The sequence below is a fragment of the Bufo gargarizans genome, chromosome 1, assembly GCF_014858855.1.
Source record: "Bufo gargarizans isolate SCDJY-AF-19 chromosome 1, ASM1485885v1, whole genome shotgun sequence".
NCBI classification, from domain to species: Eukaryota; Metazoa; Chordata; class Amphibia; order Anura; family Bufonidae; genus Bufo; species Bufo gargarizans.
The window spans coordinates 730,483,987-730,497,040 of NC_058080.1; the positions used below are offsets into that span (position 1 = coordinate 730,483,987).

The window sequence follows — 13,054 nt, forward strand, 5'->3', positions numbered from 1 at the left end:
AAAGGAAGTGAGCTGCAATACCTGGATCAGCCTACAGAGAAGAATGGTGCTGTTTCTGTAATATAACAACCATGTTAAGCAATGCTCTTCCAATCGCATTCAACCCCTTTAAAGAGAAAAACACGGAAGAAGCCATAGAGGCTAGCCTTGTTTAGATGTGTGCCATAGGTGCATAATTATAAATACCTTTTTCTCACCACATCTGGTCCCATCTGCTGTAGCATCAAGTTTGGATCTGCACAAATCCTTTACTGAACACCATAAAGTCTGGCAGACGTTCTGCAATGAAGAGATATGGAGGCGAATCATAAGTATCTTGCCCCTTAACAGTTAACCCTTAGCGTAACATGCACCCTGTAACTAGCATATATTAATTCATCTATGTATATCTCATGAACTTATGTGTCCAACCAATGTACATATTGTATAGGACTTGGAAAAATGTTGGCAGCTTGCAGAGATGAGAAAATTTCTTGAAATTTGCTGAATTCTTTTGAAAAATTTGATTAGGGGCTGAATCAAGTCTTCCTGAATCAAATATGCTTAAATTGCCCTGAAAATTGGAATATAACACCCTAAGGTCTCCAACGACTCAGATTTTTTCTTAAAGGCCAGAGAAAATTAGAGGTCCTAAAACACCAGAAAGAGAGAGAAGAAAGAGAGAGCAGAGAGCAACCCACACACATAAAACTCCAGTGGAAATAAGAGATGCAAGACAGTGCTCCTTGTCCCAACAGGACAAGAGTACTCAATATCTGTAGAGAAAATTACCTTGGTTAGCTGAGTGGCCTTGGGGGTGCTCTTTCTTATTCGGGAGACCATCTACTATGCATAAGAAGTATTGTAGTCCAGCCAACGCTGCTCTGCATTTCTATGAAATATATATGCAAATAAACATTTTTTACATCTGCTATAATCAAATAGGCTTAGTGTTTTTCTTTCTGGAAGGAAAGCCGATTTGAATATAATTCCCAGAAACCCAGATGTATGCAGTTTAGCACTAATCCTATCTGATGCCAGCAGATTTAAGATATGAAATATGCATATAATTTGCATATATGTTTCCCAGAAATGCAGAGCAGTGCTAACTGTACTACAAAACTACTCTTGCATAGTAGGTGGTCTCCCTAATGAGGAAGAGCATCCCCAAAGCCATTCAGCTAACCAGGGCAATTTGTTGTGAGAAACTCGGTACTCTCACCCTTTTGAAAGAAGAAATGTCTCTCTCAATATATGTATACAGTACAGACCAGAAGTTTGGACACACCTTCTCATTCAAAGAGTTTTCTTTATTTTCATGACTATGAAAATTGTAGATTCACACTGAAGGCATCAAAACTATGAATTAACACATGTGGAATTATATACATAACAAAAAAGTGGGAAACAACTGAAAATATGTCATATTCTAGGTTCTTCAAAGTAGCCACCTTTTGCTTTGATTACTGCTTTGCACACTCTTGGCATTCTCTTGATGAGCTTCAAGAGGTAGTCTCCTGAAATGGTCTTCCAACAGTTTTGAAGGAGTTCCCAGAGATGCTTAGCACTTGTTGGCCCTTTTGCCTTCACTCTGCGGTCCAGCTCACCCCAAACCATCTCGATTGGGTTCAGGTCCGGTGACTGTGGAGGCCAGGTCATCTGGCGCAGCACCCCATCACTCTCCTTCATGGTCAAATAGCCCTTACACAGCCTGGAGGTGTTTGGGGTCATTGTCCTGTTGAAAAATAAATGATGGTCCAACTAAACGTAAACCGGATGGAATAGCATGCCGCTGCAAGATGCTGTGGTAGCCATGCTGGTTCAGTATGCCTTCAATTTTGAATAAATCCCCAACAGTGTCACTAGAAAAGCACCCCCACACCATCACTAGTGTTGAGCGCGAATATTCAAAATTTTTTTGCGAATATCGGCACTTCGCTAATTTGCGAATATTTCTAATATAGTGCTATAAATTCGATATTTCGAATATTCATTTATTTTATTTTTTTATTGTTATATTTTTTTCTTTCCCACTTCCCTAAAGTTGTTCTTACCTGTCCTTTGGATTCCTGGCTTCCTTGCTGCTCCAGTCAGTGCCCGTTGCCGCTTCTGCCAACTTCCGTGCTCATGGAGCGTCCCCATCACCATGGGAACGTCTCCATATACTAGAATGTACTGTCGGATTTGAGAATTACGTTGAAATCGCAATTCGATTATTTCAAGTTATAATAATCGAATTGCGATTTCAACTTAACACTGCTATATTCCATATTCGTTAATTCTAGCCTAATATGGAATATAGCAGTGCCAAGTTGAAATCGCCATGCGATTACTTCGAGTTATATTAATCGCATTGCGATTTCAACTTGGACCTGGTTTACTATGGTTGGCTTGGTAGAATTAGCGAATATGACGAATGTATTCGTCATATTCCACAAAACGAATATAACGAATGTATTCGTCATATTCCACAAAACGAAGATAACGAAGTATTCTGCATCTTCGTTTTAGCTACCTATTCATCAACTTCGCTAATTCAAGAAATCATATAGGAAAGTTTACTATAGAGACAGCTAAGTTTAATTCGCTATGCGATTATATTACTGCTTTTTTTTTATAAATAGAATAATTATAATAATTATCAGGTATTATAATTATTCTATTTATTAAAAAAAAAAGCTAAGTAATATAATCGCATAGCGAATTAAACTTAGCTGTCTCTATAGTAAACTTTCCTATATGATTTCTTGAATTAGCGAAGTTGATGAATAGGTAGCTAAAACGAAGATGCAGAATACTTCGTTATCTTCGTTTTGTGGAATATGACGAATACATTCGTTATATTCGTTTTGTGGAATATGACGAATACATTCGTCATATTCGCTAATTCTACCAAGCCAACCATAGTAAACCAGGTCCAAGTTGAAATCGCAATGCGATTAATATAACTCGAAGTAATCGCATGGCGATTTCAACTTGGCACTGCTATATTCCATATTAGGCTAGAATTAACGAATATGGAATATAGCAGTGTTAAGTTGAAATCGCAATTCGATTATTATAACTTGAATTAATCGCATTGCTATTTCAATAGGAGAGTAGCCTTTAAGTTAAAATCGCAATACGCGATTATGTAAATCGCATATTAATAGCGATAACTAGAATAATGACGAATATTCGATTTCAACGAATATAAAACAAATATTCTATTGAATATTCGCGAATTTAGTCGAAATCGAATATGGCACCTGCCGCTCATCACTAACCATCACACCTCCTCCTCCATGCTTCACGGTGGGAACCAGGCATGTAGAGTCCATCAGTTCACCTTTTCTGCGTCGCACAAAGACACGGTGGTTGGAACCAAAGATCTCAAATTTGGACTCATCAGACCAAAGCACAGATTTCCACTGGTCTAATGTCCATTCCTTGTGTTCTTTAGCCCAAACAAGTCTCTTCTGCTTGTTGCCTGTCCTTAGCAGTGGTTTCCTAGCAGATATTCTACCATGAAGGCCTGATTCACACAGTCTCCTCTTAACAGTTGTTCTAGAGATGTGTCTGCTGCTAGAACTCTGTGTGGCATTGACCTGGTCTCTAATCTGAGCTGCTGTTAACCTGCCATTTCTGAGGCTGGTGACTCGGATTAACTTATTCTCCGCAGCAGAGGTGACTCTTGGTCTTCCTTTCCTGGGGCGGTCTGCATGTGAGCCAGTTTCTTTGTAGCGCTTGATGGTTTTTGTGACTGCACTTGGGGACACTTTCAAAGTTTTCCCAATTTTTCGGACTGACTGACCTTCATTTGTTAAAGTAATGATGGCCACTAGTTTTTCTTTACTTAGCTGCTTTTTTCTTGCCATAATACAAATTCTAACAGTCTATTCAGTAGGACTATCAGCTGTGTATCCACCTGACTTCTCCACAATGCAACTGATGGTCCCAACCCCATTTATAAGGCAAGAAATCCCACTTATTAAACCTGACAGGGCACACCTGTGAAGTGAAAACCATTTCAGGTGACTACCTCTTGAAGCTCATCAAGAGAATGCCAAGAGTGTGCAAAGCAGTAATCAAAGCAAAAGGTGGCTACTTTGAAGAACCTAGAATATGACATATTTTCAGTTGTTTCACACTTTTTTGTTATGTATATAATTCCACATGTGTTAATTCATAGTTTTGATGCCTTCAGTGTGAATCTACAATTTTCATAGTCATGAAAATAAAGAAATTTAAGATTACACTTACCGGTAATCACTTTTCCATAAGCCCATGACAGCACCCTTGAGAGACCGCCTCCATCCAGGACAGGAAACAGGAACTTTCGTGGAGAGCTCATAAGGAGGAGCATGGCCCCGAGACCACCAGTTAATCGCAAGAACTTGTCCTAGACCACACTCTTCTCCTTTTTTTTTTTTTTTTTTTATATGAATATCAGGGTGGGAATAAACCCGGGTGCTGTCATGGGCTTATGGAAAAGTGATTACCGGTAAGTGTAATCTTAAATTTCCCTTTCGCCCATGACAGCACCCTTGAGAGACGATTAGAATAGAAATCCCTTTATTTCTTAGGGTGGGACTACCGCCTGGAGGACTTTCCTACCGAAGGCTAGCTGTTCTCTATTGCCTAGGTCCAATCTGTAGTGACGGAAGAAGGTGCTAGGCGACTGCCATGTGGCTGCTCTACAAATTTGTTCTAGGGTAGCGTCAGCCCTTTCTGCCCAAGTGGTGGAGACTGATCTTGTAGAATGAGCACCAAAGCCCCCCGGGGGCGCCTTTCCAGCTGAAGAATAGGCCAAATTAATGGCTCTTACGATCCATCTGGAAAGGGTTTTAGAAGAGGCTGGGAGGCCCTTATTTTTCCCACTAAACTGAATGAAGAGTTTTGAGGTTTTCCTCCACTGACTAGTAACCTCCAGATAATGAGATAGGCATCTTTTTACATCTAAACAGTGCAGTTTTTCCTCTTTTTCATTTCTCGGATCTTGGCACAGGGAAGGAAGGATAATGTCCTGCGTTCTATGAAACATAGAAACCACTTTCGGTAAGAAGGAAGGGTCTGGTTTAATGAGAACCCTATCATCTAAGATGTTAGTGTACGGAGGCGAGGTAGAGAAGGCCGAAATCTCACCAACCCTCCTTGCTGAGGTAATTGCGACAAGAAACGCTATTTTGAAAGACAAGATCTTTATAGGTAACTGTTTAAGTGGCTCAAAGGGAGGTTCTGTGAGGCTAGTAAGGACCAAGTTGAGGTCCCAGGGGGGAATTGAAGGTCCAGGTATAGGCCTAAGCCTGCTGATGGCTTTAAAGAATCTTCGGACCCACGGGTGGCTAGCGATGGAAGAATCAAAGAACGCACTCAAAGCGGATACCTGTACTTTCAGAGTACTTGGCCTCAAATTTTTTTCATGTCCAGCTTGCAAAAAATCTAAAATCCTACACATAGGTGGGGGATTCAAAGGATTCACTGGATCCTTGGCAAACTTCTGGAAGGTGTTCCAAATCCTGAGATAAATAGAGGAGGTGACATCCTTTCTGCAAGATAGTAAAGTGGAAACTACGCTCTTGGAGAGTCCTCTACTTTCTAGGATTTCCCCCTCAAGAGCCATGCTGTTAGGTGTAGCTGCTTCACACTCGGATGATTGACTGGTCCTTGGGATAGAAGATCTTGCCACTCCGGGAGAATCCAAGGGTCCGTCAAGGATAGCTTCCTCAACCAGGTGAACCAGGTTCTTCTGGGCCAGAAAGGAGCAATTAAGATCACTGTTGTTCTTTCCTGTCTCAGCTTCTGTAAACATCTTGGAAGAAGCCTTAACGGAGGAAAGGCGTAGAGGAGCTGGTTCGGCCAGGGAAGGGAGAAGGCATCTATCCCTGTTGGTGAATCTCTCGTGCTGAGGGAAAAGAAACGATGACACTTTCTGTTTTCTCTGGTGGCGAACAAGTCCAGATGAGGACGACCCCAAAGTCGAATTATTTGATCGAACACCCTTTGGTTCAGACACCATTCCCCCTGGTCTAGTGTATTTCGACTTAAGAAATCTGCCACTTTGTTTTCTGAACCTTTTAGATGTATTGCCATAAGGGACGGCACAGAAGGAATTATAAGGGAAAAGATATCCGTTGTTAACCGCATCAGATTTTCTGATCTGGTTCCTCCTTGTTTGTTCAGATAGGAGACCACTGTGGCATTGTCTGAAAAAACTTTTATAGACTTTCCCTGTAGTAAAGGAAGGAACTCTTTTAAGGCGAAAAAGACCGCCCTCAGTTCCCTCATGTTTTGGGAGTCTAGACTCTGCTCTCTTTCCCAAACACCTTGTCTTAAGTCCCCTTGGCAACAGGCCCCCCACCCGGAAGGACTTGCGTCGGTGGTAAGGGTAACAAAGTCTTGTTGGAACCAAGGGAGCCCCTGGGACAGGTTTACGGGGTTCAGCCACCAGTGAAGGGACTGGATCACTTGGGGGGTGAGTGTGAAAGGTGTATCTAATGGGCGGAGGGAACCCTGCCACTCCTTCAGAATTTGCCACTGTAGGGGTCTGGAGTGAAGATGGCTCCAACTGACCGCTGGTATAGTTGAGGTCATTCTGCCCAAGACCGCCATTGCTTGTCTGATAGTAGGGTTCTCTGCCGATATCAGGGACTGAACCTGTTGTATTAATCTCTGAATCTTGTCCTGGGGTAGAATACAGAGTAGTTTTTTTGAGTCCAGCATCATCCCTAAAAAAATGCAAACTTGGGAAGGAATTAAATGGGATTTTTCTCCGTTTATTTGCCAGCCGAGGTCTTCTAGGATCTGCACTACTTTTTTGAGGTGCGCTTCTAGAATGGATCTTGACTCTGCTACCACCAGGAGGTCGTCTAAGTAAGGTATTAATAAAATGTCTTTTTCCCTTACATGAGCCATGACTTCTGCCATGACTTTCGTGAAAAGTCTGGGAGCTTGAGAAATCCCAAAGGGAAGGGCTGTGTATTGTAAGTGCTGGATGTGACCTCCTATAGAAACCGCGACTCTGAGGAATTTTTGACAGTCTAGCCGAATGGGAATGTGGTAGTACGCATCTCTTACGTCTATCGTAGCCATGAAGCAGCCCCTGAACAGATGTTTTATGACTGATTGGATCGACTCCATTCTGAATTTTTTGTAAGAGAGGAATTGATTTAAATCCTTTAGATTTATAATAGTTCTGAATGTTCCATCCGGTTTGGGGACCAGAAAAAGGGAGGAGTAAAAACCCTCGCCCTTCTCTGCCTCCGGCACCGGGATTAGAACATTCTTCCGAAGTAGGGATACAATCTCTTGTTGTAAGGCTAGATTTTTCCTCGGGTTTCCTAGAAAATTTGTGATTTTGAATCTGTCCGGTGGGCGGGAGACAAACTCTAGACAAAACCCTTCCTTTATAACGCCTAAAATCCAGAGACTTGAGGAGATTTTCTCCCAGGCGTAGAGGAAGAGAGAAAGTCTGCCCCCCACAGGAGAGAAACCGTCATTGCTGTGATGGTTTAGAGGTTGAGGAGGATTGGGAACTGAAGAGAAACCCCTTGCTTTTCCTATTCTTGTTGTCAGCTCTGAAGTCTTTCCTCTGCCCCCTAAAAAAATCTTTCTTGTTTTTGCGAAAAAAACGTAGTTTTTTCGGGGGTCTGGAGACAGGGAATCCTTTTTTATTGTCCGAGGCTTTATCCAAAAGGTCGTCTAAGACGGATCCAAAAAGATAATCGCCCTGACAAGGAATTGCACACAGCTTATTTTTAGATCCCGTGTCTCCCGACCAACCTTTTAGCCAAATAGCTCGTCTGGCTGAATTTGAAAGAGCGGCTGATCTAGCATTTAATTTTAAAGCATCGGCTGATGCATCAGAAATAAAGTCTACTGCTTTAAGTAGAGTGGGGAAAACGGTTAACAATTGATCTCTCGGGGTCTTGTTCTGAATGTGAGATTCTAACTCCTCTAGCCATAATTTCAGAGACCTAGCAGTGGATGTGGTGGCAATATTTGGTTTGAATGCTTGAGCTGAGGTCTCCCAAACTTTTTTTAAGTAAACCTCTGCTCGCTTATCCATAGGGTCTTTAAGAGAACCTAAGTCCTCGAATGGAAGGGCCGATTTTTTTGAAATTTTTGCAACAGGTGCATCCAATTTAGGGGGTCTGTCCCAGTTTGCTGAGTCTGCCTCGTCAAAGGGATATTTTCTTTTTACATTTTTTGGCACAAAAAACTTTTTATCGGGTCTTTTCCATTCCCTCTGTATTAAAAACTTTATATTCTCGTTAACGGGAAATACCCTAGATTTTTTCTGCCCGAGATCACCAAACATGATATCCTGAACGGATTTTGGGTCTTTGGGTTCGTCTACTTTCATAGTCGCACGAACTGCTTTTAATAAAGCTTCCGTATCATCGGGGGAAAAGAGTGGCCTGCCCGTGGATTCTTCATCCTGGGACGAATCTGGGCTATCTAGGATTTCTCCCGTATCGCTTTCCTCTAAGGGATCTGAGTCAGATCTATTAGCCGTGCTTGGTCTGGTTCCCAGGGAGGTAGAGGCTACAGCGGGAAAGCTCTTTTTGAAATCCTTCAGGGAGTCCGAGACCTCCGTCTTTACCATCTCCCTAATACTGTGTAAAAGGGATGGGGACTCCTCCTCCACTAGTTTCTCAATACAACTTTGGCATAACTTTTTCAACCAAGAGGGGGCCAGTTTCTTTTTACAGATGGCACACTCCTTCCCTCTGGTCTTTGAAATTGCCTTTCTAGGGCCCTCTTTTGTAGTCTAAATGCAGGAAGAGACAAGAGGGAAAGGAGATTTAGCTTAAAAAAATGAAATAAATGGTGGGGAATGATCCCCCTTACCCCACCAGGAGTACCGGTCTGATCTCATGACCCTCCTGTTGATCGGCGCGTAAGGCACTCTCCTCCTCCATACTGCTGTGGGATAGAGAGTGACTCCCCGGATCCAAGGAAATGTGGCTTCCTGTAAGGCTGGCTGGCTGGGCTGCTGCTGACCGTGCGCCTGTGGGTCCGAAGTCCTCGGTCGGGTCCTGCTGGAAACTTTCTGCGGCCTAAGTAGGAGAAGGCTCTTCCTACTTCCGGAACGCACGCTGCGTGCGTTCCAAAAACCGGAAGTCTCTACCGAGACCCGGATCTCGCCGCATCGCGAGATTTTTAGTTCCCCCTGCGCGCGGCAAAGGAGAAGGCCCCGGCCCGCCTGAGCACTGTCGGGCAGGACCGGCGTGCCGAACGCACCTCTCGGTGAGCCCGGGACTGCAGAGTATCGCCAGCGGAGCGTAAGCCAGACCCCAGCAGCAGCACCAGACTCCGGCCGGCGGCTCCAAGAGGAGACTTATGCCGGAACAGGTAACCCCACTCTTAACACAATTCCTCCGGGGCCCTGCAGCCTAGCTTTTTCTTTTCTTCTCTCCACGAACCGTCCTCTGTCTAGGACAGGAAACAGGAACTGGTGGTCTCGGGGCCATGCTCCTCCTTATGAGCTCTCCACGAAAGTTCCTGTTTCCTGTCCTGGATGGAGGCGGTCTCTCAAGGGTGCTGTCATGGGCGAAAGGGAAAACTCTTTGAATGAGAAGGTGTGTCCAAACTTTTGGTCTGTACTGTGTATATATATATATATATATATATATATATCTATCTGTGATATGTCAGAAACAAATCACAAGAAATTTGGATTCGTTAGAGATTTGGGACAAATTCCGAATTGATAGAATTGATTTGCTCATCTCTACTAGTTTTATGTCATGAACTGCCCAATGTAAAGACCCCATGAACCCCCTAGATTGGCTGCTAAATTGTGTATACTCTATGTGGCCTGATTTAATTCTGAATCGTGCAATACGTCAATCACCCTGTGGGGGCACTGCAGGAGAATTGAACACTTACTACCAGGTTCATCCTCTAATTATAGCTGATTGCCAGTGTATGGTCGGGGGACCTTTGTAGCATGAAAAGGGTTGCCCATAGTAGATGCTCCCTATGACTTTGTTTAGTTTTTCTCTTTTAACCCTCTAATGCCTGAAGTATTTCAGTCCTAAATGACCAGATTATAATTTTTATGTCTTTGGCTACCAAAATATTTTTTCGGTGCTTTTTGGGGCTGCTTTTTAATACCCCTTTTTTTAAGTAGATTTTAGTTCTTTGTTTTTTTTATCACAGGTATATTATAGAAAAAATATTGTCCTTTTTTATTTTATAGCTTTCTTCTTTAATTTTGTAGATTTACATGAAAATAAAGCATTAGTATGGGTTACTATAAGTTCATGATCCCTAGTTGACAGCAGCAGAGGCTTAATCTGTTTCTGCCAGATTGCAGAAAATGGAGCTTTATATCAATGGCACAGGTTAAAAGGCCAGGGACACGCGCCATCACCTGTAAACCACAATCAGGTTTTCCTGGCAGCCAATCATGGTCAGAGAACCCTCCCCTGTTATATGCTGGGACGTGACTGATGAAATCTATACCTGCAATGAAATATGGAAGTCATGGCACGGCACTATTGACCAGACCATTAGACCCTTTAATTGATACATTTTATGGCAATATTGTATTGTCTGGTATATTTTTTATCACACATGCTGTATTACATTATTTTTATGTGTAGTAGATTAGATAATTTGTGTTTTGTTTGCTATACCTCCTCACCATTTACAAGAAATCTATATTAATAAAGTAAATAAAAAGGATACCAGATTGAATGGTACTGGGAACCACATCCATAACAGACAGCGGTAACACTTATTTCTTTAGTTAATCATTATCCCAATATAATGGGTACTTCATAAGTTTCCATTATTGGGATTAAATGCTAGGCGCCGTGTCGCTAATGGCTGTGCTAATAGTATGGAAAGCCGCTAATCTGATTAAGTAACGTGGTATGAGGACATTACTGGACCGTGATCAAATACAAACCTCCTAGCTTCAGCTATTATTAAAAATGAGAAGTAAATCTGTTTCTTAATATTTTCATTCTGCAAAGCCGTGTACACTAAACAGAGCAGGTTGGCCAATCAGAGTAGAAGAGGATCTTCTGGGACTCCAGGACCTGATGCAACACTCGGATGCTCTGGGGCGATCCAGGATCTGAGACAACACTGGGATGCTCTGGGGCTGTCCATGAACTGACTCAACACTCTGATTCTCTGGGGTGGTCCAGGATCTGATGCAACACTAGGACCCTCTGGGGCAGTCCATAATCTGACACTACACTGGGATGCTCTGGGGCAGTCCATGATCTGATGCAACACTAGGATCCTCTCGAGCAGTCCAGGATCTGAGACAACACTGGGATACTCTGAGGAGGTCCATTATCTGAAGCAATACTAGGATCCTTTGGGGGCGGTATAGGATCTGATGCAAGACTGGGATCTACTGGGGCAGTCCATGATCTGATGCAACATTACGATCCTCTAGGGCAGTCCAGGATCTAAGACAACACTGGGATGCTCTGAGGCAGTCCATAATCTGATTCAACACTAGGATCCTCTGGGGCGGTCCAGTATATTACGCAACACTGGGATCTTCTGGGGCAGTCCAGGATATTACGCAACATTAGGATCCTCTGGGGCAGTTTAGGATCTGATGCAACACTGGTAGGGGATAGGTCCAGTAGACGACACCCTTTGGGTACAGCAGAAGGCAATCCCATTTGAAGGTAAATTTGGAGCCATTACTTACCACTAGGGTCTATTTATCATGTGATGATTAGCAATAACCCATTGGATCATAACAATGATACATCCTGTGTATACAATTATAATGGTTTTCCACAGTGATTTTTAGTCTGGAGAAGTTTCTGCTCCTGCAAGTTCTACTGATCTCTTCCATTTTTAACCCCGAAGGAACATGGATTAGATTGTCTGACCTCTTGTCTAATGTACAAAGCATATGACTTGCCTCTTGCTTCAGCTAAATGCCTTACAGTCAGAAAAAAAGAGGTAAGTGAGAAGGTAGAAATTGCTGAACTCCTACATATATAACAATATCTCCCAATAATAATTGCACTATGATAGGACAAAAAAAAACCAAGATAACTGCCCTGGAGATAAGCAAATTGATTTGTTAGAATCAAAATTTGAGCCAAATTTTTTCTGATTAGTCAATGTAGAAAAGATAGATTCACCCAAATGAGGAGTCTTATAGGACAGACAATCCTACTCTAGATATGCAAATTAGCTTTCCTTCCAAAAAGAACAGAAAGCCAAGAATCTGATGCCACCAGATATTAGGTAACAATCCAATCAGGTAGTGCTTAACCTTTTAAACAGGCCTTGAATTATAATTTAGATTGGCCCTAAACAGTGCAGAGCAGAGAGAACTGGCTTAGCTAGTCCTTGGTCGGGGGTACTATTTCTCCTTATACAGAGGACTCGAGCACCAACGTTCCTCTGGGTTTCTGGGAAAAAGATATGCAAATTAGCCTTCCTTCCTAAAGGAGAAGAAAGCTAAGGCTGGATTTCTGTGCAAGAAGAATGATACCTTCAGCTTCAGAAAACCCCAAACACAGCGCAGGGACTGACAGTTTTCAGAAGAGAATGGCCTGGCTGCAACCAAAAAGCTTCCCCCATGTTACCCTACGGGGCTGAAAAAGTACCTGTAAAGTACAGAGGGGCTTTTAGACTTACATCCACTAATTCACAGTAGGTGGCGTTGGGTCCGTACTGTAGCTGGCACTGGTGATTGACATCATATAGCACTCCCGGGGCAATCAACGGAAGCTTAAAGTCTTTCTTCGCTGGTAAGTCATCAAGACAGGATCCCCATCCTCGACTGCAGAGCAAGAAGAAAGCCATTCAGCAGCCATGTCATCAAACATGGATTTCCACATGGACAAAAAGGCCCCTGTTGAAGCTCTGCCTTTGATTGACATTCATTACAAGAAAACTTAAGGTGTATCCTTTTTTTTTCTGCATGGAAAAAGTCAGCAAGGATGCTTACTGCTGTTGAGGGATTTTATTCTTATGTTTCTCTATTATGAGCAGTATTAAGCAAAGCACATTATTATATACTGTGCATAGCATGTTTAACAAATGCACCTTTACTCAGTCTGTGTAATGTGTTAATGAGATAGGTACTCAGGGGGGTATA

At 42.6% G+C, this 13,054-nt stretch overlaps 1 protein-coding gene across 2 annotated transcripts in view; it reads right to left on the minus strand.

Moving 5' to 3' along the window:
- ADAMTS12 (ADAM metallopeptidase with thrombospondin type 1 motif 12) overlaps nt 1–13,054 on the minus strand; it is a 584,548-nt gene that overhangs the window by 242,129 nt on the left and 329,365 nt on the right. For both annotated transcript variants that reach the window (XM_044276409.1, XM_044276408.1), the window contains exons 9-10: nt 12,592–12,736; nt 187–279 (exon numbers count right to left, since the gene is read on the minus strand). In XM_044276409.1, coding sequence (XP_044132344.1) covers nt 187–279; nt 12,592–12,736 — 238 coding nt within the window. The remainder of the gene's footprint in view (nt 1–186; nt 280–12,591; nt 12,737–13,054) is intronic.